General features: G+C 37.5%; 1 protein-coding gene across 3 annotated transcripts in view; it reads right to left on the bottom strand.

The window, feature by feature from the left end:
• The window catches only part of AGO2 (argonaute RISC catalytic component 2), a 174736-nt gene that overhangs the window by 18105 nt on the left and 131014 nt on the right, over nt 1-25617 (bottom strand). For all 3 annotated transcript variants that reach the window (XM_069081216.1, XM_069081217.1, XM_069081218.1), the window contains exons 14-17: nt 19064-19154; nt 10209-10403; nt 5162-5296; nt 2985-3086 (exon numbers count right to left, since the gene is read on the bottom strand). In XM_069081216.1, coding sequence (XP_068937317.1) covers nt 2985-3086; nt 5162-5296; nt 10209-10403; nt 19064-19154 — 523 coding nt within the window. The remainder of the gene's footprint in view (nt 1-2984; nt 3087-5161; nt 5297-10208; nt 10404-19063; nt 19155-25617) is intronic.

Here is a 25617-nt window from a genome sequence, read left to right as displayed (position 1 = left end):
TCAACATAATGTATGATAAGGCATATTATAATATCCAAGCAAGAGAAAATGAGTATCTAGAGATACAACTGACAAGACTTAGCAATTGGCTAGATCAGGAAACCCCATGGGCAGTACAGGTATGCTAGGGTTCACAAGGTCATGAAGAGTTGAACACAACTGAATGACTGAACAAGATCAATCATCCAATAATGATATTATCAAGTGCTTACTTAATAATAAACATTTGCTGTTGTTTTTCAGTTGTGTTGAACTCTTCATTACCCTCTTTGGGGTTTTCTTGGTAAAGATACGACAGTGGTTTGCCATTTCCTTCTCTAGCTCATTTTATGGATGAGGAAACTGAGGCAAACAGGATGAAGTGACTTGCCCAGGGTCACACAGAGAGTGTATCTGAAGCCACATTTGAATTTAGGTCTTCCTGACTCCAGGCCCAATGCTCTATCCACTGAGACACCCCAAACATTTATTAAGTGCCTAAGGTATGCCACGCATTGTGCTAAGTACTGAGGATACAGGAAAGATAAAGATAGCATGTACCCACAATCAAGGACCTCACAATTTAGTGGGGAGACAATATGTAAATAACTGGGTATGCAGCATCACTAATTTAGGGAGACAAAGACAGCCACTTTACTCAAGGAGTTTATTTTTTGGGGGAGAGACAATAGGCACATTTTGGTACATACAAAATACATACAGGTTAATCTTGGGGAGGACTTCAAACAGAAGAAAACACCTGGGCTGAGTCTTGAAGGAAACCAAGAACTCCAGTGTTAGCTTGGTTGCCTTAAGACTTTCAAGGGTTGTGGCTGGCATTAATGTGTAATTAAGGCAGGAAAAGTAGCATGGGGTTGCACCATAAAAAAACTTAAAATACCAAACAGAGGACTTAATACTTGCTTCTTGAGGTAAGAGGTTGCAACAGTTGTTTTACAGGAAACTTTTCCCAATCCTTTTTAATTCTAGTGTCTTCCCTCTGTTAATTATTTCATAACAATCCTGTGTACAGACTGCTTTATACACACATACATGCATACATATGTGTATCTGTTTGTATATTATCTCTGCCATTAGATTATAAGTTCCTCGAGGGCAGGGGTTCTCTTTTGCCTCTTTTTGTATCCCCAGTGCTTAGCACAATGCCTAGTACATAGTAAGTGCTTAATAAATATTTCCTGACTGATTTGATTGATTGACAGGAGGTGACATGGTCAGGCTTTCATTTGAAGAAAATCACTTTGGTGGTTGTGTGGAATATGAATTGGAGTAGGGAGAGACTTGAGCAGGGAGACCAAGCAGAAGACTAAGGCAAAAATCTAGTGAGATGTGATGAGGGTCTAAACTAGGATTGTGGCTGTTAGTGGAGATAAGAGCACACATATGAGAACTATTAGAGATGCCAAAACAATTAGCAAATATTTAGACTCATCTCCTTTCTTCCATTCTTCCTCTTCTCCAATCAATCCTCCACAATTGTTATTCCAAAATCAGGTGTTTAATTTTTGTCTTTGTATTTCCAATACCTAGCATAGTGTTCCTACCTAATTGTTTGCTGAATTACTATTTAACACTAGAAACATACCAAGAAGTGTTCTTGGCATGGTCGGGGTTAGTATACTAATAGTCTACTTTGCCACCTATGGAGTGTTCACAGAATCTTAAGAGTAGGTAGGAACCTTACAAATTATTTTATCTAGTGCCTTCCTAGTAATAACCAATTCCTTCTAACCAGGTCCATGACAAACAGTCATCAAACCATTACTCATTTTTGTTGAGGCAGCCAATATCACTGATGGAGAAAACTCTTCCTTTTGGTCAGCCAACATATGACTCCCTCTAATTTTTATTATGTAATTTGGAAGGTAGGTTCTAGATTCTTCATACTTTTCTCTCTTACCATCTTAGCCATCTATTCTAGGTCTGCTCTATAGAGAGCCACTTAGAACAAGCCTAATCCTTCCTAGAGAAGGAAATGGCAAACTACTCCAGTATATTTGCCAAGAGAACCCCCAAATGGAGTCACCAAGAGTCAGGCATGACTAAAATAACTAAACAACAACTCTTCTTCCATATGAAAACTGGTTAGTTATCTGACTATAGGTAGGTATCCCCTCTTGAAATCTTTTATTCTTTAGAATTCCTTCATGATTAAATAACTAGCAATGCAGAATTTATCCTCATTGTCCCCTCAAGAAGAATGTAAAAATTCCTGGGGCCTAGGGACTGTGCTTTATTCTTCTTTTGTTTCTACCACAGTGCCCACTGCAAGGTTAGGTACACACTAATTGCAGAATAAATAATGGTTAAATAAAATGACTTTTTTATTAGGAAATTTCCCTAAACCTTCATGGTTAAATTACCAAACAAAAGACAAAGGAAAAATCACACAAAAAATGGAGAAAGGCTCAAGTTGTACACAAGTCACAAAGATAATTTCTGTCACATATCCTAAAAACACAATAGTAACAACCTGCTTACATAGAAGCACATACGAATGTTTCAATTCTATGAATGACTTCATAGTCATCATTGAGATTAGTTCTCTTACTTTACAGATGAGGAAACTGAGGCACAGAGAAAGGGTGCTTCTTACCAAAGGTTTTGTGGTGTCTTGTTCACTTCATTATGCCCCCCAGGTGCTCTACATGGCAAGTAATTAACATGGGGTAGGATTTTTATTATTTTGGAAATAATCAACAGGTACATGACATAATCTAGGCTTTCAGTAATAAAGTTTTCTTTCTTTTTTTAAAAAAGAGGATAGTCTCATGCTCATAATGAAAAAAAAATACTAGTCTTCCCATGCCTGATTGTCCAAAGAACATCTCCTAGACAGCTGGAACCATTTCTCACATGATGTAGGCATTCAACAATCATTTGGATGGGAATTCCACAATTAATCCAGAGGTGTATCACATAAGTGATCACTGTTAAACATTATAGTTCAAGTTACTCAAAAAGCCAGAAATACTTGGCCCTACCTGAATACCAGCGTGGCTGCACAGGTAAAAGTCAAATTCAGATGGGTGGGTAATTTTGGTGTCTACTGTTGTTCCTGCTGGAATATTTCCACTCTTCCCAACCTATAGAAAAAGAGGAGCAAAATATTATGCAATGCAAATGGACAGAGTTAAAGCATACATTTAAAAAAATGTATTTCAGAACATATTAAAGAATCCTAATGTTAAAAGTATTACTTTTAAAGACTTCCAAACAAAGTCCAGGACTAAAAGGCTAGTAGCCTTTTGTATTCTACAATTTATACTCAGAAACCCAGCAATTCCATCATGTAATGGTCATTTTTAACTTGGATGTGCTGAGTTCACAAAACCCTCAATTTGTGGTACAGATAGTGGTACAACATAAAAGAATCTCAAAATGTTTGAATCATCTTGGACCCTTTCCACTTCTACCCATAGAGTTAATGAAAATATTTTGTTCCTTCAAAATATACCTATCCCTGCCAGTTCTCTAACATAAATGCCTGAAATATCTCAATGGCTTTATAAATTAGTCATCTTGCCTCAAGTCTCTTACCACTCAAATCCATCTTATACATTATTGTCAGATGAGCTTTCCTAAAATACTATTCTACACAAAACTTACAACTGCTGTATATTACATGTACAATATAAAGTATTCCTTAAAGAAGTAGCAACTTAAGTAGCTAGAGGATATACAGTACTCATGGCTAGGTTACATCAACATAATAAAAATGACAATGCTACCAAAGTTAATTTTCAGTTTTAATATTAATATCAAGTGAAGTACAAAATATGCCACCTGTCCAATTGGAAAAGAGATTCCCTAAAGATGGCAAGGTCCCTCAGATACTTCCTGTTTACTGCTAACATTCTGCTGATTGTGTCAAGCCCAGGAATAATGCACAGGCTGCTAAATGAGATTCCCAACCACTTAGGAGTTTGGTCTCACAATCCATATAGGAAAAACCAAGTGGAAGAATTCCTATTGTTTAGGCTATAATATGTAGCTGAATGGACAGCCATATGAACTGGTTGATCACTGCATATTAATTTGGACAGAATGTAAATAGATAATGAGGTGAGCCCAGATATAAAATAGGAGGAAGTGAGTGGTTTGGATTGCACATGGGTAACTGAAAAGTGCTTTTAAGGATCACAAGCTTCTCCACAGAACTGAAATTAAAGTTCATTATCAACAGTATTTTAGGTGTAGTACATTAATACTTGCAATTAAGGCTAACAAAGGGCTTTACTCATAACTTAACTACTGAAGTAACTAGGACAAGTAAAATCATCACTGTTTTACAATAGTAGAAACTGAGGCACAGACATGAAATGGCTTGTTTCCTTGGTCAAAGAACTAATAAGTTTCAAGGCTAGTCCTTCTAACTTAAAAAGTCCAGTGTTCTATCCACTACACCATGATAATACTAAATATCATGCCTATGAGACTCTTCCCCCAACAATGCTATGCCTAATTGCCAGGTTTTAAGAGCCAATCAACTACTTTTAGCTGTTTAATAGGCACTTGCAAAATGACCTCTATTACTAACATTATAAACTCAAGAATAAGAGAGTATAGCAGTATGAATATGTTAGTGCATAGCACTTATTAAGTAATTAATGGCAGAGTCAGCCAGGAGTTCCCAAACAGTGAGCCACAAGAGTGATGAAACAGAACATAGTTGGCACTCGCATTTAGGTTGTAACATTTAACAGTCCTGTGAAATAGGAGGCCTAGTTTATACTTGAAGTCTGTAATGTGAAAGCTTCCAGACATAAGGAAAGATCCAACACAAATTGACATTATCCTTCTACTATACCAGGTATTCATAAACTGGTGGATCCTATCCCATCCTAATCCTCTCTAGTTTTTAAAGGTCAGATTTTTTGGCAAGTAGATAGATGGAGCTCATTTAGAAATAACACATGATAATAGTTTTGCTTCAATGGTTTGGAAAAAAGTTCATTCTGCGCAGAGGTGGTACACAGTCTAAGGGTTTAAGGCTGGAGATAAGGGCATGCTAGGTATAAAAAAAAAAGTCTGGAAACTATATGAAATTATGGATGATTCACATTTCCTAAGTCTTACACTTGTGGAAAATTTGATCTGTCCTTATTTGGTGAGTTCAGGAACAATGCCAATTCTTCACTGATGAATCGCTACAACTTACCCGTTCATTTTTGTCAGTACAGAAAAGCCTGGTGTGGTGCCTTTTCTGAACAACTATAAATGTAATTCCAGGCTGGTAATCTTTTTCTAGTTTAATGCATGCCTCGCGGATGGCCAACAGCTCATGATGAAGAACCTTAGTAAAACAAAAAACAAAAAGGGCAGGATTAGGAATTGTTGAGCTTTTTAAGTAACTCTTAGAACTCACACTAAATCCTTTAATAATGTTAATTCCAACTAAAAAAAAAAGGATATACTGTACAACTGAAAAGTCAATTTTGAATTAAAGAACTGACAATGAAAAATGGGAAATGGGTAACAGAAATAACATCAATACCAATTACAACAATTTCATATTGAAGTTTTAAAATAAATCCATTGACACCATAAAGTACCTTAACCAGCAAACAGAAACACATGGCTTACTTGCTAGACAGAGAGTGCAGCCAAAAGTAACAATGCCTTATAATACAAACTCCTTTGTAAGATAATGAAGATTGTAAGGAACATTATCTCATAGAGAGAAGCAATGGAGGATAAACCCAGTTTAAAAAAAAAGCTTGAGAAGACTTTCAATGAAAGTCACTACTAGACATGTGAGGGCAAAAAATGGGAGGCCAACAAACAGAAAAAAAATGGAAAATATCTACAAAGATTAGTGTTAACACTTTTCACTTTTCAGGATAACGGAACCGTCCTACCTGGAATTTCTAATATAATAGTTCTAGTTAGGTTTAGAGGGGAGATATAAATGGTAATACAGGGAAAACAAAGAAAGGCATCCTGATTGGACAAAGTGTATATAGAGAACATCTGGGCTGGATTGGTCATTTAAAGAGATAATGGCTTGGGAATTCTCTCAAAGGTTACCAACACTTTTAAAATTGCTAAATCCAATGTCTTTGTCTCAGTCCTTAATCCCACTTAAATTTATTCTATTTCCTCCTGGATATTTTCTCCACCCCTAGCTTCCCCTTTCCTCTTTATATCTTCTTTCTTGGTGACTTCATCTGCTTCCATGGATTCAAGTATTACCTTTATGCAGATAGATTCCAAATTTATATCTGCTCTAGTCCTCTGTTAGAGCAACAGTTCTGTATTGTCATACAGACATCTCAAACCCCAAATTGTCTGAAACTAAATCATTCAATAGTGGTGTCAGACTCAAATAGAAATAGATCCCAGTAGGCTGCACATTGCTTTAAATGAACATCATTTATGTTATATTGTAGTTTTATTTATTTTGCTAAAGCATTTCCCAATTGCATTTTAATCTTGTTCACTTGTGCTGTAAGTTGGACACTTCTGATCTAGAGTATTGTGTTCAGTTCTAGGGACCATATCTTAGGAAGGACATTGATATACTGAAAAGCACCAAGCAGGGCAACCAGGATGATAAAAGGTCTTGAAATCACACCATGAAGCTTGTTTGAAGGAGCTGTTAATCTGGGGAAGACTTGGTGAATGACAGTTCTCCAAGAATTTAAACGACTGTCATGTGGAAGAGCAAACAAGACCTGCTCTGTTTGGCTCTAAAGGAACAAAAGCAGTAGAAGTTGCAGACAAACAGATTTCAATACCATATAAGGAAAGATGTTCTAACAATTGTATGGTGCACTGGGGGGTAGGGGTTGGGCAGTTGGAGAGGATGTATGGGATGAATACTAGAGGTCAAGTGGTGGTTAAATATTGTAGAGAGAAAATTTATTTCTGTAGAGGTTGAATAAGGAAACTTCTGTTATCTTTTCCAACACAGAGAGGTTATGAATTCAGTGATTCATAGTTTACTTACTGGTTGTATGGCCTCCCTGGGCCTTAGTTTACTCATCTGTAATAATACTTGAATTGCTTACCAGCATTGTTATGAAAATCAAATGCAAGAATGTATGTAATGTTGAACACGCACACAGACACACAGATTTTACTTCAATCTTAAGCTTTAACAGTTAAAAAGTTATTAAAGCTTAAAACTGCACTAAGGGGGCTGCCAGGTAGCCCAGCGAGTAAGAGCACCTGCCCCAGTGTTGGGATGACCTGGGGGTTTGAATCCGGGCTCAGACACTTAGCATCCACCCAGAAAAACCTGGCCGTGTAACCTTGAGCAAGTTACTTAACCCTGATTGCTTTAAAAAAAAAAAAACAAAACAAAAAAAACGCACTAAGACTTTTTGGACCCTCTCCATCCATCTATCCATCTCTCTATGTTTCATATGCATATGTATATACACATACAGATATATACACATCTGTTATCTTTCTATATCTCCAGAGATACATAGATGGATAGCAAAATATAGAATATGTGAATTATTAGCAATAATCTTCTGTTCAAGTTTCCTTCTAAAGCTTCTTCATTGCATAGTAGTGATTGTGGGTTATTGAAGGTCATGCCAACAAAATGGAAATCCTGGGAGTTCAAGATAGAAAAGCTCTGAGTATGGTTCTGGTGATAATTGGAGTCATTAGTCTCCAAAAACCAACCTAGTTGGAAGCTGGAAAAGACTGTACACTAGTTTGACCCCAGGGTGCTGACTTTTGGGCCACAAGTCTTAGTCTTGAAGACTATCAGCTTGTATGGGAGTTATGATTGGATTCAGGGGAGAGATGACTTGAAGAAATCACAGGTTCTAGAAGTGCTAATATTGTTGCTCATTGGAAGGACAATAGTGAGTATCCTTTAGTACCATTTTTATGTGTAACAAAATGTTCTGAGATAGACACACAAGTGAGTCTAGAAAGGATGTCTGATAGCCCCTGTTCCAAAGAGCTCTTTTATATAAATTATCCATGTTCTCCATTTCCCATAACTATGTATTAAAAATACAACTATGAACAGGCTGACCAATCTTTCCCAAAGGTGGAAAAACATTAAGAAAGAACTGTTAAAAAACGAACACATCATTTTGAAAGAGGATTATTTGCAATGGCTTCATCAAGCACTTGTTGGGAAATAGCAAAGTCGTTTCTCAACAAAGGAAGGTCCTTTAAAATCTGATTTTGGAAGGGGGGGGTAAGTGTTAAAATTAGAACTGCATCTAGTCCTTATTAGACCAGATTCTATTTTGCCCCCTCTCCCCCTGCCATTTTTCAAGGAAGGAAATTAAGGCAGCAAACTAAAGTTTAGCAACAATAACAAACCTACCAAATATGCCTCACAAAAAAGAAAGATATAAACTTATAAATGAAATTAATGTATGTGTATTTATACTATGTATAAGAATCAGAACTAGATGGGGTGGCCAGGTGGCAGTGAGTAAGAGCACTGGCCTCAGAGTCAGGAGACCTGGGATCGAATCCAGGCTCAGATACTTAGCACCACACCCAGAAATAACTGGCCATGTAACCTTGAGCAAGTTACTTAACCCCGATTGCTTAAAAAAAAAAAAAAGAATCAAAACTAGAGACAACAGGAAATTTGACAGAAGAATTGAATGGTTCTCTGGGGAAACAGTGATATCCAAAACTGAACTCATTATCTTTCTCCCTACACCATCCCCTCTTCCAAACTTCTCTATTTCAGTCAAAGGTATAATAACCATTTCTCTAGTGTCCCAGATCTATAATCATGGCATTAACCTGGACTCCTCATTTTCTCAAATTTCACATATCCAATTAGTTGCTTTATCTTGCCATTTCTCACCATCTCTTGCATGGGAACCTTCTCTCCACTCACATAACTACCAGCTCAGTATAGGATCTCATCACCTCTTGCCTAGATTACTATAACAGTTTCCTAAATGTAGATGATCACAGAGGATCATTGTTCCAGATGAATTCTTCAGGGGACACCATCATCAATTCTGAAGTTCAGTGCAACTGTTCTCTCAATATCAATAGATGATGTATATGAATGAAGCAATGATGCAAGGAAAATTTGGAAAGAGACTTGAACTAATCAATTCTTAATATTTACTAAAGTTACAGCCAAGAGCAAATCACTTTTGGGGAAGATTTCAAAATTAAGTCTGCATCTGACTTTCATTAGATCAGACTCTGTTGCCCCCATCTTACAGAGAGTATCTCAATGCAATCTCAAATCCCAAATGTCCAAAACTGAAGTCATCATATAGAGTACTGAAATGTTGAAAAAGAATCCTCATTAGTTTGGCTCCATGGTGATGATTTTTTGGCCAAAAAACTATTAGAAACTGTAAGTTTGTAAAGGGGTTGTGATCAACATCAGTGGTTGAGTTCTTTTCTAGAAATCCATCTTAGGAAGAGTACTGATTCATTGGAGAGCATCTAGGAGAGCAACTATACTACAAAAGGGGTTCAACCTCAGTTTCTTTATTTGGAATACCTTTATGATATCTTCCTTACAGGGTGGAAGATAAAATGTTTTGTAAACCTTTAAGTGAGGTAAGAATCTGAGAATAGTCATCACTACGCTTAATATTCACTGGAAAGGAGTGAAGGTAATTAGCTTATCAGTACTCTAAGGACCAGTAGCCCCAAATGATAGATCAGGTTGAATGGAATGGAGAGAGCTCAAAGGAAGCAGGCTTGGCTTGCTCTGGCTCCATCAAAGAAAGAGTCAAAGAAGAGTAAACAAGAAATAGAATATTATCCTCTATGATTTCCCTGTCCTACCACTTACTAGCTTTGTGACCACATAGAAGCCATGTAACCTCTACCTCTCTGAGCAAGAGTAAATGGGAATAATGCCTATAATAAACACTTCACAGCATGATGAGAAAGTACTTTGTAAACATTCAAATGCTAGAGCAGGGACTCTTAACCTGGTATACATGAATTTAGTTTAAAAATATTTTGATGACTATATTTTAATACAATTGATTTCCTTTGTAATACAATGCAGTTTATTTTATGCACGTAAGAGCATTATTCTTAGGAGTCCAGTCTTGAACAGACTGCCAAAGGGGTCCACGATACAAAAAAGAATGAGTCCTTGTGACAGAAATGTGAGACAATGATAAAGAATAAAATATACAAAGAAAAACTACACAAACAACAGTCAGATTAGTAATAAAAATTCAATGAAAAAAATGAAAAGGGTTGGAACAGGGCAGAAGAAAAATTACCCCCACCTGTTGAAACTGTCCCTCAGAAACACCATCTCTATAGAAGATGATGCGAGTTGGTTTGAAGCGTGTTGATTTATAGAACTGAATAAGGAGCTCTCGGACCATTGCAGCCAAATCTTGGATGATCTCTTGCCGGTGCTGCTGAACTCGCACAGTTGCACAGTAACGATTGGGGTGGGCATCCATGCTTCCTACAACCTGTTAAAAAACAGAGTTCAGATTTCTCAAAACTGCCTTGCCATAAGAGATCCCAGTAAAAGAGACTAACTTTATGTTGTCAACAAGAAGAGTCACAGATTTTACAAAGAATAATTAGGTCATAATTTTGGAAAGGGGCTTGGAGGTCATCTTTGCCAATCTCCCCACCAATGGAAAAAACTTAAGCTTTGCTTTTGAACTCCATATTTCATTGTGTACAAACAATTACTGTCATTTCACCTGAATGTTAAATTTTTTAAAATTAAATTTTGTTTTAGTTTACATCATTCATTTCCACAAGATTTTGAGTTAAAAATTTTCTCCTTGTCTTTCCCCTACCCACCACCCCAAAACAGTGATCCCACTGTATACCCTCTACCCCAATCTGCTCTCTCCTATATCCTCCCCCATTCCTCCTCCAACTTCCCGATAGGTCAAGATGGATCTTTATACAACAGTGCCTGTATATCTTATTTCCCAGTTGCATGTAAAAAAAAAAAGTAATATATGTTTTTTAAATATATTGATTTATTTTAAATTTTTTTTTAAAGCAATCGGGGTTAAGTAACTTGCTCAAGGTTACATGGCCAGTTATTTCTGAGTGTGGTGCTAAGTACGAGAGCCCAGATTTGATCCCCAGGTCATCCCAACACTGGAGCCAGTGCTCTCACTCGCTGTGCTACCTGGCCACCCCTAAATATATTGATTTTAAAACTTTGAATTCCGGATTCTTTCCCTTCCTCCCTCATCACCCACCCTTACTGGGAAGATAAGCAATTCCATATAGGTTTTACATGTGTAGTTATGCAAAACATTTTCATAGTGGATATATTGTGAAAGACTATTATTTCCCTCCATCCTATCCTACCCCCCACTTGTTCTGTTCTCTACTTTGACCCTGTCCCTTTTCAAAAGTGTGTGCTTCTAACTTCCCTCCCTGCCTCCACCAACCTGCCCTCCACTCCATCATCCCCACTCCCTGCCCCTTCCCCCTACTCTCCTGTAGGGCGAGATACCCTATTTAGTGTCTGCCATTACCTCCCTAAGCCAAATTCAATGAGAGTAACGTTGACCCATTCCCTTTTGCCTTCCTGTTCTTCTACTCCATTGTAACAGTTTTCCCTTGCCTCTTCTATATAATTTACCCCATTCTGTCTTTCCCCATCTCCTCTCATTATATTCCTCTCTCACCTCTAAATTTCACCTTTTAAGTATCATCCCTTCCTATTCAATTGGTCCTGTGCCCTCTGTCTATGTATACCTATACATATATATATACACACATTCACATATATAGTCAAACGTCCATATACCCTCTTATACAGACACATATATGTATGTATACATATATATACATTTATATTCCCTTCAACTATTCTCATACTGAGAAAAGTTTCTTAAGTTATAATTATTATTTTTTCCATGTAGGAATGTAAATAGTTCAACTTTGATAAGTTCCTTATGATTTCTTTTCCCTGTTTAACTTCTCATGCTTCTCGTATCTGAATGTCAATTTCTATTCAACTCTGGCATTTTCATCAAGAATGCTTGAAAGTCCTCTATTTCAGTGAATGACCACATTTTCCCCTGAAACATGATGCTCAGTTTTGCTGGGTAGGTGATTCTTTTTTTTTTTTTAAGCAATCAGGGTTAAGTAACTTGCTCAAGGTTACACGGCCAGTTATTTCTGGGTGTGGTGCTGAGTATCTGAGCCCAGATTTGATCCCCAGGTCATCCCCACACTGGAGCCGGTGCTCTTACTTGCTGTGCTACCTGGCCACCCCAAGGGTAGGTGATTATTGCTTTTAATCCCAGCTCCTTTGACCTCTGAAATATCATATTCCAAGCCCTTTGATCCCTCAGTGTAGAAGCTGCCAGATCCTGTGTTATCCTGATTGTGTTTCCACAATATTCAAATTGTTTCTTCTTAGCTGCTTGCAATATTTTCTGCTTCATCTAGGAACTCTGGAACCTGGCTATAATATATCTAGGAGTTTTCTTCTGGGGATCTTTTTCAAGAGGTGATCAGTAGATTCTTTCAGCCTCTATTTTGCCCTCTGGTTCTAAAACATCAGGGCAATTTTCCTTGAGAATTTCTTGAAGGATGGTTTCTAGGTTCTTTTTTTGATCATGGCTTTTAGGTCGTCCAGTGATTTTTAAATTATCTCTCCTGGATCTGTTTTCCAGGTCAGTGGTTTTTCCAGTGAGATATTTCATACTGCCTTATATTCTTTCATTTGTTTGGATCTGTTTAATAGTATCTTGATTTCTCATAGTCACTAGCTTCCATTTGTTCCAATCTAATTCTGAAGGCATGATTGTCTTCAGTGAGCTTTTGAGATTCTTTTTCCATCTGGCAAGTTTGACTTTTTAAGGCACTCTTCTCTTCGTTGCCTTTTTGAGCCTCTTTTGCCATTTGAGTTAGTCTATTTTTTGAGGTATTATTTTCTTCAGTAAGCTGGTTGGCTCTCATTTCATAATTTTCTTGCATCATTCTCATTTCTCTTCCCAATTTTGCCTCCACTTCTCTTATTTGGTTTTGAAAATCCTTCTTAAGGTCCTCTATGGCCTGTAACCAGTTCATATTTTTCTTGGATCGGAAGCTTTTGGTGCAGGAGTTCTGACTTCATCGTCTTCCTCCTGTTCCATGCTTTGATTCTTTTTGTCCCCAAAATAGGAATCTAAAGTTGGATTGCTGTGCCTACTTTGCTTCCTTTGCTTGCTCATGTTGCCACTCAATTACTGGACTTTTGAGCTTTTTGACACAGTAGAGCTCTGCTTCCAGAGAGGAGAGCTTTGTCCCAAATTGCTGGGGTTTTAGCAGCTGCCGGAACTATTAGTTGGGTACCGTCTCTGAAGCCTCCACTGGCTCTGGCACCTAGTCACACACCCCAGGACCTCCACCCTAGACAGCAATCCAGATCCAAGCAGGTTAAACAAGAGCAATTACCCACTCATAATGGTTGTTCGGTCCCCCTACAATCTGCAGGCCAGGAGCTCTGAAGCAGCCATGCCATGGGAGCTGCCTCACCTCAGCCACTTCTCCCTCCAGGAACAGAGGCCAGAACATATATATGTTCCCAAAGTCCACACTGACCTCTCATTTTGTCTTTGGCATTTATGGGCTGATAATTCTGGAAACCATCACAGCTGCTGGTGATTCACTCTCCCAAAGTCCCTCCAGTGCAGCTGGCTGGGGCACCCTTAGGCTAAAACCATAGGCTCACGTGGCTGGGGCTGGGCTCTGCTCCCAGCATGCTGTGATGGACCCTTCCTGTCTGCCTGCTAGGCTGCCTTCAGCGGGAGATTTGTTTCTGTTACTCTGTGAGTTCTATAGCCCTAAAGTTTGTTTAGAGTAATTTTTTATAGGTATTTGAGGTAGTTATGGTGGGAGCACATGCAGTTTTCCTGATTCTATGCTGCCACCTTGGCTCCGCCCCCTGGAATGTTAAATTTTTAAGAAAAAGTAATTCCAAAGCAGAACAGATTTCTCTAAGCAAAGATTTATAAGAAGAACTCAGAATTTGCACACAGACTTCCCCTCCCCCACCTTCCAAGAGTAACAGACTACTGCAAAAGCAGAGAATTTTTTTTTTAGGCATCTGAGCATTCCTATGTAACCCATTTCAGATAGATGGGAACTTTATTTGCTATTCGACATGGTGATATATACAGGCAGAAGTGAAGGAGAAAGAATATTTGAGAGTGGGAATTTACCCTTACAATCAGACAAAGTGACTATTTACTTTTTCTTCCATATTGAGATAAGATATCAAACCTATACATTTAGGGGGGTAATGACTGGGGATGGGGAGTGTTTATGATTTCATCAGTGTATAAAACTCTCAATATGATAAAACGGTCCAGAATATCAAGGGAATTAATGAAAAGAAATGTTAGGGAATGTGGCCTAGCCATACCAGATTTCAATCTGTATTATAAAGCAGCAGTCATCAAAACTACTTGGTACTAGCTGAGGAATAGAGGAGTGGATCAATGGAATAGATTAGGCACAGAATTCAGAAGTCAAAGATTATAGTAATCTATTGTTTGATAAACCCCAAGACCCTAGTTTTTGGGATAAGAACTCACTATTTGACAAAAACTGCTGGGAAAACTGGAATATAGTATGGCAGAAACTGGGCATAGACCATTATCTAACACCATATACCAAAATCAAGTCTAAATGGGTACATGATCTAGGTATAAAGGTTGATACTGTAAGCAGTTTCGGAAAACAAGGAATAGTTTACCTGTCAGATTTGTGGAGAGGGAAAGACTTTATGACTAAACAAGAATTAGAGAACATTATAAAATGTAAAATGGATAATTTTGACTACATGAAATTGAAAAGCTTCTGTACAAACAAAGCCAATGTAACCAAGATTAAGAGGGAGGTGGGAAATTGGGAAAGAATCTTTACAACCTATGTCTCTGACAAAGGACTCATTTCTAAAATATACAGAGAATTGAGTCAAATTTATAATTCAAGTCATTCCTCAATTGATAAATGGTCAAAGGATATGAACAGGCAATTTTCAGAGAAAGAAATTAAAGATATCTATAAACACAGGAAGAAATGCTCTAAATCACTATTGATTAGAATTAGAGAAATGCAAATCAAAACAACTCTGAGGTACCACATCTCACCAGTCAGATTGGCTAAGATGACAAAACAGGAAAATGACAAATGCTGGAGAGGATGTGGGCAAATTGGAACACTAATGCATTGCTGGTGGAGTTGTGAACTGATCCAGCCTTTCTGGAGAACAATCTGGAATTATGCCCAAAGGGATATAAATAATTTCATAGCCTTTGACCCAGCAATACCACTCCTAGGGTTATATCCCAAAGAGATCACAGAAGTGGGAGGAAGACCCATATGTACAAAAATGTTTATAGCAGCTCTTTTTGTGGTGGCAAAGAATTGGAAATTAAGGGGGTGCCCATCAGTTGGGGAATGGCTGAACAAGTTGTGGTATATGCATGTTATGGAATACTACTGTGCAATAAAAAACAAGGAGCAGATGGACTTCATATTTACCTGGAGAGGCTTATACAAACTGATGCTGAGTGAGAAGAGTAGAACCAGGAAAAATTTGTACACAATTACAGATACAATGAATGTGTGATGACAAACTTTGATAGACTGGAATCTTCTCAGCAATGCAGTGATGTAAGTCAATCCCAAAAGACTCATGATGGAGAGAAATGTGTGCATCCAGAGAAAGAACTCAAAAGAACTGAGTTTATATCCAGATAGAAGCAAAATACCTGATCTTTTTCCTTTTCTTGTTTGGTTTTATGTCCTCTTTACCATTTTTTTTTTTTAAAGCAATCGGGGTTAAGTAACTTGCTCATAGTTACATGGCCAGTTATTTCTGGGTGTGGTGCTGAGTATCTGAGCCCAGATTTGATCCAGGTCACCCCGACACTGGAGCCAGTGCTCTTACTCGCTGAGCCACCTGGCCGCCCCTAAGCAATTGGGGTTAAGTAACTTGCTCAAGGTTACACGGCCAGGTGTTTCTGGGTGGGTGCTAAGTGTCTGAGCCCGGGATTCGATCTCCAGGTCTTCTCAACACTGGAGCCGGTGCTCTTACTCGCTGTGCTACCTGGCCGCCCCCTCTTTACCATTTTTCATTCCATCTGATACAGTCTGTCTTTATAACCTGACTAATGCATAATTTGAAAGTATTTACAGATCCTATACTTGACTATATGCCGCCATGAGGGGCAGGGGAGGGAGGGGGACAAAATGTTAAAAAGGAATTGTGGAATTGAATCCTGTAAACTAAAAGTAAACAAACAAATTAAAAAAAACTCTCAATATGTAAACTCCCTCTGATGATGGAAATCAGCAAATCATTGGTAATTTTGAGCAGAAAAGTTGTCTAGTTTTAAATTTTCTAGGGGTACTAAGAAGTGAATAGTCAGTGTATGTAACAGAGGCAGTCCTCGAATCCAGGTCTTCCTGACCCCAAATCTCATATGCTGCCTTTCTATTTATTAACTTTTAAAAGCTATTCACGAAAAAGAAAATCTTATTGTAATACAAAGAAATAACCAACAAATATAATACAGAGAAACAGATCAAGTCCTAGAAATGACTTTTTCTTTCCATCTAAAATTTCCCCAGCAAAATTAGGGCCCTAAACACTATATCTTTTCAGAAAAATTTTCCAAAATCAGTTTGAGTCAGTTATTTTTTTTCTTATTACAGGTGAAAATCTACAAGACTATTTATCAAGTTCTCTGAATTCAAACTTAAAAAAGAAAATCTTCTAATGTTAACTCAATAGCACCCATTAAAAAGCCATTAGTCAAGGCTTAAAAAAAAAACCTTTGAGGCTCAAATTGCTCATGTTGGGATGAACATAATGCCAGTAGATTTAAAAAACCTATTTCTAATAACTTTGAATTAAGAAGGAGGGTAAAAACAAATAATTTCCACACCATCAAAAATCTGAACCTAGATAACAATGCTCCAAAACACAATCAAGAAAAACTTTGTAATTATGTATCTTCAAAATTTTTGCCTATTAAAAAAATTAAATGACAGCTCAGTAAGAGAAGTAGCATTGTGTACTGGAAACAGCAATACCGTAAGACTTAGGTGCTAGTCCTAGTGCTATCTGCAAAACTGAATGGCTAACTCATACAGAGTTACTGTCTGTTTCTAGGCTTTATCCTGCTCCTGTTCAGTTGTTTTCAATTGTGCCTTACACTTTGTGACCCCATTTGGGGTTTTCTTGGACAAGATACTGGAGCAGTTTTCCATTTTCTTCTTCAACTCATTTCACATATGAGGAAATAGAAACAAATAGGGTTAAGTGACTTGCCCAGGGTCACACAGCTAATAAGCCTCTGAGACTGGATTTGAAATTCCACTGAGCCACCTCGCTGCCCTATTCCCCATGACTGCTGTTTTCAAAAAGAAGCTGGATGACTGTCAGTGATTTTTGCTGTACAGGAATGTTGAAGAGATAACTAAGATATCAGTTGGAGAAACTGACCTCTGAGGGACCTTCTGACTTTGAGATTTTGTGATTAAATGATGGACTTTTAGCTTGGTAAAATATTCTGAATTGCTTGTCCTATGAGGGCCCTATTAGCTTTGGAATTCAAAGTGTAACTTCTAAAATACATATAATCCACATTCACATGATAACACATGAGTTTCATAATAGTCCCGTGAGTTGGGTACTACTACTGCCATTTTATAGAAACTCAGTTGCCTCTGGCAAACTGTCAAGATATCAAGAGACTCCCTGTTTTCCAGAGCTAAGGTCCAGCAAGCAGGCTGTGTCCTGAGTTTGGTGTAGCAACAATCCTTTGAGTTCACCTCTGGATGATCTTGGTTACAGCAAAATCTCAGAATTGTTTTTGATCATGAAACCCTGTTACTAATCAAACCTGTCACATTGTCACATTACCCCTTACTGTCAGGACTACAGCTCTCTGGGTAGCCATAGGTATAAGTACTGAGATCTCCCCACACTAAAATGAGTCCTTCCCACTAGGGGCGAGACTCTGGCACAAGTCCTTGCTTGCAAAATATTTCCCTCACTTTAAAATGAAATCTTCTGTTTGATTCTTGACTCTCCTGTCCCTAGTGTGCTTTGTTTAGCTCCGGCCATGCACAGGTTAGAGATTGATTCAGTTTGAATGAAAAGACCATGACACATGGTTAGCTAGACCAAGGCACATTCATTTCAAAGGTGAAGAAACATCATGCACAGAAAGGGTACCTTGGAAAGAGTTGGGATTAGAAATCAAGTCTCATACTGCTGCACCAGAAATGACTCTAGGAATATTCCATGTTTGGGAAAGCAATCCATGCTTCTAAATACATAAATGAGTCAATTTTAAGGTAACATATTATGCTTGTAATTCTTGACCAGCAAAAGTATGAAATCAGAGAATTTTGGTATTGGAAGGACTTTTAGTGACTATCTAGTCTAATCCACTGGCATATCCATCTTTTGTAGGTCATTACTGAGAAGCTTTTGACACTTTGGAAATTTTATAATGATCCACTTTATGAATATAGTATCTCACTCCCTACTACAAGGAAATTGCCAAACTACAAAAACCATATAGGGCTAAATAGTAGTCACGTCATTAAAATGTGCCCTTCCTGGAAGGAAAACAAAATTATATAGGGGTGATGTGTGCATTTATTGACAGAGAAAAATGTATATATATTTATAGTGAGATTAAAAATAATTTTTCAATTAAAATAAAGGTTTCTCATTACAGATGATATTTTTATTTTTTCTGATTTTTCATAATTCCATATGATTAGAGGTCCCACTTGAGTTTTAAACAACCTAGATTTGACAGAAAAGTGATTAATACTCAGACCAATATGACATATGAAACATGTTTGTAAAGCTATGGAAAGCAATGTAATAGGCACAATAAAAGTAGTTGGAGGATTTAAGAGGAAGTCTCTTTAACTGAGAGGTAGAAAGAAAGAGAAAATATGGGGTGTAGCCATGTGGCACAGTGAATATACTACCGGCCCTGGAGTCAGGAGGACCTGAGTTTAAATCTAGGCTCAGGCACTTAACACTTACTAGCCGTGTGACTTGGGGAAGTCACTTAACCCCAATTGCCTTGCCCTCCAAAAAAAAAAAAAAAGCAAATATGAGACTTACTGCAGCAATAGAAGGCTTTTTTCCATCTCCTGCTGGGGGGTGAGTGACATCTGCACCCAGAAAGATGACAGGCTGCTGAAATACTGGAGGCCTAATGAAAAGAATGTGATATCATTACAATAAATGCTAAAATACATATTAAGATCTGCATTGTATGACCATACCCCCTATATTATACATCTGGAAGAGCATGCACCTGGAGAGATTCCTGAGAGCTAAGAAGAATTTCTGTTATAGAAACATCTTAAATGTGATTTTAGCGTTCATTTTGCTGTAATCTTTGGAGTTCATCTGGTCTTTTGGACATTCAAGATTCCTCAGGGAATGGCTGGCCCAGTCATGGATCAACATACTCTTCTCTCTCAACTAAAGCAAGATATGGAATGTCTAGTTTACAAATCACTTCATTTACAGGTATGTCACTGTTGCCAAGAGCGTTATATATGCCACCTTTTCTGAGCATTATATCACTAGGAGGTAAAGATTACAAGTGGTTCTCCCCATTTTAAAGATCTAGAAACTGAGTTTCAAAAGAATGCTAGTTCTTTGGAAGAGAAATGATTTTCCTAAAGGTCATAGTCAAAAGTTGAATGTAGCCTTGACACCGGATCTTTTGACCCACAGTTTATTTTCTTACAATCATACCCTAGTCAGATGCTATTTCAAGTTTTTTTTTTATCACCTATGTCTATGTGCAACCTAGGGACCTACCATAGTCCTTGGCCATAGATGAAGCTGGTGACACATACCTTCTTACTCTAGTTTTATCTCTGCCAAAGCTAAATTCAATACACATATCACTTAATGGCTGCAAGATTTCAAGCCCAGGGGCCTACCCTTCGTATGTTAGTGAAAGTTACTTTTCAAAATCACCCCCAGTAAAACACAGTGAGGCTTGTATGAAGTGATTCAAAGCAAAATATGTAAAACCAAGAGAACGATATATAAAATAATTAATAATAGAAATGAAAACAACACTTGTAATGACCATCTTTATTCCAAAGAACAGATAATACAACATAATTCCCTATTTTCAACAGAAGATAGGGAATTATGGAAATAGATTTATTAGTCAACTTTGAGATAGTATTTGTGAAGGGCTTAGCACATAGCCAGTGATTAATAAATGCTTTTCCCCATCCCTCCTGAATAATTAGTTTTCTTTGACACGAGAGGGAAATTACTATGATGTATAAAATAAGGGGCATCACTGAAACATGATGGGAAGAAGATATTATCATTAAAACTGAACTGATATGGTACTATAAAATGATTGTTCAGGGCAGTTTTGCTACTTACATTTAAGAACAAATTTTAAAAAAAGTTTTAATTGAATTTCAGATAGTAGGATGGCAGGTGAAGCTTTCAATTGTTAATAAAAACGCACCAGCACTATTTATTGCTAATACCTGTTCTAAACTCCAAGAAATTATGTATCTAAGTAACAGCACCAAAGCTTTGTCCAACAACGATAGCATTATAAAGAATCTGAGTCATTTCTTCCACTAAAGAACTTCATGACATCCTTAGTACTGATTGCTCATTTAAGCCGAGTCCCTGATGTTGTCCTTGCTCTTGTAGTCATTCAGTACTGTCTGACTCTTCCTGATCCCATATGGAGTTTTCTTGGCAAAGTTACTGGAGCGGTTTGTCATTTCCTTATTCAATGAATTAAGGCAAATAGGCATTAAGTGACTTGTCCATGGTCACAGCCAGTAAGTGTCTGAGGCTAGATTTGAATTCATATCTTCCTGACCCCAAGCTCAGAGCTCTATCCACCTGGTTCCCTTGCATTCTTTGATGATTTCAGAGCAAGGGTTTCTTATCCTTTTTTGTATCATGGCCCTCATCAGCAGCAGTCTGGTGAAGCCTATGGATACCTTCTTAGAATAACATTTTTAAATGGATAAAACATCTACAATTAAAAAGAGTATCAAAAAAATTTTTTTTCTAAGTTTATACATGACAGGTTAAAAATGTCTGGTTTAGAAATTGGTGAAGAGAATGGTTTATCACTGGCAAACCATAAGGCATTAAGAAGTACTTGTATCAACTGCTGTAGTGACTACAAACAGTCCCCAATAGAGAATGCCAGGTCTTACCCATCATAGATGATTATTCCACCAAGTTTCCCAGAGCTATGTGATTCTGGCAATACACAAAATCTATGGAGCTCATTAAAAGGGTAATATTTCCAAACTTTATTGTTTATCACTGTTTTGCTATCAGTGATGGTCATTTAAAAAAATCTTTTATATAGAAGGGTATCTTGCGCCTAGCAGTATTCACCTAAGGAATACGTGGTGTATGAAAACAACAAGAACCCTTCCTTTTTCTCATGTTCCTTTATTAATTCCATAAATTGAAGACCCCCTTCAAGTTTCAGAAAACAGTTCATTCAGTCACAATGATTATATTCTGCACAGCATAGAAGGGAGAAGGGGAAAATGAGTTCCATGTCTATACAACACATTTCCTACACATTAATCATGTGTCCTGACAACTGCTCTTGGTTCAGCTGAAACTCAGTCAAGTAAAAACTGCTTATCTGGGTAAGACAGGAAGCTGGCTCAGTCTGGAAATGGAGCGATGATTGCAGATACAGTCAGCAGATTACCTCCAATGAAGAGCCATCATAGAGGTTTTTATATTTAATAGACTTCATGTATTAATTTGAAACCATCTTGGAACACAACCTTTGAACACAAACAAAAGCCAAACTTTTTTTGGAAGGGGGAGGAGGTGGGGAGACTATTAGCTTTGCCTAGAGTTGTAAATATGAAAAATGAAATGATTTTCCTCTGTGTGTGAGTTCTATATGTGAGAAACATAGAGAAAATGAGAGACACAAACACAAGGGGAGGGAGGAAGAGGGAAGAGGAGACACACAGCGAACTTTTCAAAAATGTGTTTTTCCATCACCATCTTCATTATTTTTCAGTTGCAAAAACTCAGGACTGGGATTTTATAACAGCACTAAAAGATTAATTGACATTCTGGAAGGTAAATTCTACTTCCTTTCTATAACATTTAATATGCCCTCAAACACTTTAATTTCTATTACTTTCTCTAACTTGGTTGGGTTACTATTTCTTAGGAGCATAAGGAGATGAAAGGCTGAACAGACCCCTCACAGGCCAAACCTCTCATAAGGCAGACAAGTAACTAAAACTCTGAGGGGCTGTTGTTTGCCTGAGGTCCTATGATTCCAAAGGTAGTGAGGGTTCTTTCCACTACCCAGGTATATCAAAGAAGAAAATTCAGGCTAGTTTTTTTTTTGGTGAGGCAACTGGGAGTAAGTGACTTGCCCAGGGTCAGCTAATAATTTTAAGTGTCTGGTCAGAAGCCGGATTTGAACTCAGGTCTTCCTCACTTCAGTACCAGTGTTCTATCCACTGTACCACCTAACTGCCCCTTATTCAGTCCAGTTTTGCTGCAAAATGAGAGACTCATATACAGGGAGAAGCTTGATCTTTAGGAATGAATTTCTATGGTCCAATTTGCTAACAAAAATTCATAAATTTTTATCATTAAATACTTACACCTTAAGAACTACTTTTATTTTGTTTGTTTTTTGGAGGGGGGAAGGTAGGGCAAATGGGGTTAAATGACTTGCCAAAGGTCACTTAACTAATAAATGTTAAATGTCTGAGGCCACATTTGAACTCAGGTCCTCCTGATTCCATGGCTGGTGCTCTATTCACTGAGCCTCCTAGCCACGCCAATAACTACTCTTGTAAAACACTTTGTTACAAAGATTCTTTTTTACTTTTTAAGGAGAGGGACGGGGTGGAGTTATAAGATAGGAAAAAAATGTTTAAATGAAAAACAAAACAAAATAAACAGAACAATGGACTGGGAAACGAGGCATTGAGTCCCTTCTTTTGGATAATGTAGCCTGAACATGTGTGATCTTGAGGAAATCACCATCCAATTCAGGGCTTTGGTTCCCTCACTTAGAAAACGAACTGTTAATAATTAGAGAAATGCAAATTAAAACATCCCTGAGATACCACCTCACACTCATCAGATTGGTTAACATAACAGAAAAGGAAAATGACAGATGTTAGAGGGGACGTGGAAAAATAGGGACAGTAATAGAACTGTGAACTTGTCCAATCATTCTGGAATACAGTTTGGAACTATACCCAAAAGTCCACAAAACTGAACCAGTAATACCCCTACTAGGATTTATCCCAAAGCAATAAAGGAAAAAAGAAAAGGAATTATATATAAAAAATATTCATAGCAACTTTTTTGTGGTGACAAAAATTGGAAACGAACAGGATATGCCCGTCAATTGAGGAATGGCTAAACAGGGTATGATATATGATTGTAATGGAATACTATTGCGCTATAAGAAATGATGAAGGGATGGTTTCAGGGAAAAACCTGGGAAGACATATGAACTACTACAAAGTAAAATGAGCATTTTCTATAGTAACAGAAATAGTTAAGATAATCAACTATGAAAGACTTAGCTATTCTTATCAATATAATGATCCACAACAATTCCAAAGGACTTCTGATAAAAAAATATGATCCACCTCCAGGGAGAGAAAAGACGGACTCTGAGTGAATATTGAAGCACATTTTTTTCTTTAATTTTCTAGCTTTTTTGGGGGGGCTACATGGTTAATGTGGAAATGTTTGCATGACTTCATATATATAATAGGTATTTTATTTCTTGCCATCTCATGGGGTGGGGCTGAAGAAAGAGAATTTGGAGCTGAAAATTAAAAAAGAAAAAACCATCACAGAACTAAAGATACACAATTTTTTTAAAAAATGAAATGACAGGACAGGATGATGGCTAAGGTCTCTTTCAACTCTAAAATTCTATGATACTGCCTATTTAAAAAGTCTTTGAATACCAAGGCTTCTTTTCCTTGGTCATCCAAGGGTTAGCAACTTTCAAGGCGAGCACTAAATCATTCTAAACCACAACAGTCTGGGCAAGTCTTGCCCTCAAACATCAAGGCTTCATACCAAAGCATAGGAAAGATGGAAGAGAAAAATGCTATAGTTCATCTTTTCCCCCCAGCCCCAAAGTAGAACAGTCATCTCGGTTAAGACCAAGCCAGAAGTTTGCCAGTGTTCCTATATTAAACTATTTCCACCAGGTACATTACAGAATCAGAATTTTGCAAGATGGAAGCAATCTTAGAGACCATCTGGTGTAATATCCTTCTTTAGCAGATAAGAAAATTTGAGGAACAGTTTAAAATAACTTACTAGTTAGTATTAGGGCTGAGTCTGGAGCTTAGTTCTCCCAATCTCCCTTTCTTTTTTCCTCTAAATCACAGCTGACCCCCAAAACCACAGATAATGTGGGGCCTGGAATCAGGAAGATCCGAGTTAAAATCTGGCCAGACACTTACTAATTGTGTGACTTTGAGTATGACATTTTTAGTCTCTGTTTTCCTTAGTTTTTTCAAATGTAAAATGAAGAAAATCCCTTGTTGTGTGAATCAAATGAGATAATATTTGTAAAGGGCCAAGCACAGTGTCTGGCACACAGTTAGCACCATATAAATGTTAATGATTGTTATTACTATGATGGCTCTGTCCAGATTTTAATCAAGATGCCTTACAATATGCACTACTGAAGGGGGTGACCACATTCATGGGATCACAGAACTATTGCATTGTAAAAAGTAGAGATTCAATGGGTTTCATCAAGTAGAAATGGAGAGGCAGTATAATGTATCCCATTACCACAAAGTAGGTAGGCCCAGTGGGAAAAAAAAACTTTCACTCTGGCATTCACTTCAACCTTCTGTACAAGGATGAAGGAGGAGTGGGAGAAGAGAAGATTAGAGGCATTTGAATTTGTAAAGAATGCCAAAAATTGAAACCAAGGAGAAGAAATTTAGGGAAATTTGTAGATCTAATTGTATTCTCATTTTTTGAGAGAGAAGGTCTAAGTACAAGAAGCAAGGTCAAAGAAAATTAAGACAGACTAAAGAATAAAGACTGGAAGAGGAAGATTAAAGAAGCAGAAGGTATTTACCTTGGCAAGGTAAGGTAAATAAGAAAAGGTAGGTGAAAAGAAATTGGAAGGTCAAACAAACTGGTGGAGAAGAGTGGTCAGTAAAGACAAATGAATGGAAGTTAAGTACTGTTGTCAGTCAATTAAAAGGTGATAATTGCAGTAAATATCTTAACAAGGCAGTTAGGTGTAATACATCTGGGTTAGAGTTGGTTCCACACTGTCAATATATCGTTTTAAAAAACTCAAGGTTGAGAATTTCAAACAGGATAGAGAAAAAGGAGAATTTGAAAGGACCTGCATTGGGTATGCAAAAAATGGTAATATTCCTTTCTATTGTCAAATGACTACAATCAATGTGCCAAGTAGATGTAGGTAGTTTTCTCCTAGAATCTGAGGTTGAAGGGACTTCATACCTTTCCACACTCCAGATCATTAGGGAAAATAAAATGTTCCTAAACGAAATGGGGTTCCTTCCAAGAAGAAAAAGAAGGGTGTCAGGTGGAGATGATTTGGCCCTTGTAAGGAGGTTGAATAGTGTAAGACTGTTGAACAGAGAAGG

The sequence above is a fragment of the Petaurus breviceps genome, unplaced genomic scaffold (assembly GCF_028583685.1).
Source record: "Petaurus breviceps papuanus isolate PSGF00001 unplaced genomic scaffold, PetGlider_PUasm1.0 98, whole genome shotgun sequence".
Taxonomy (NCBI): domain Eukaryota; kingdom Metazoa; phylum Chordata; class Mammalia; order Diprotodontia; family Petauridae; genus Petaurus; species Petaurus breviceps.
Note: the sequence above shows the minus strand (reverse complement) of the source record. Positions and strands in the feature narration are given on the sequence as shown.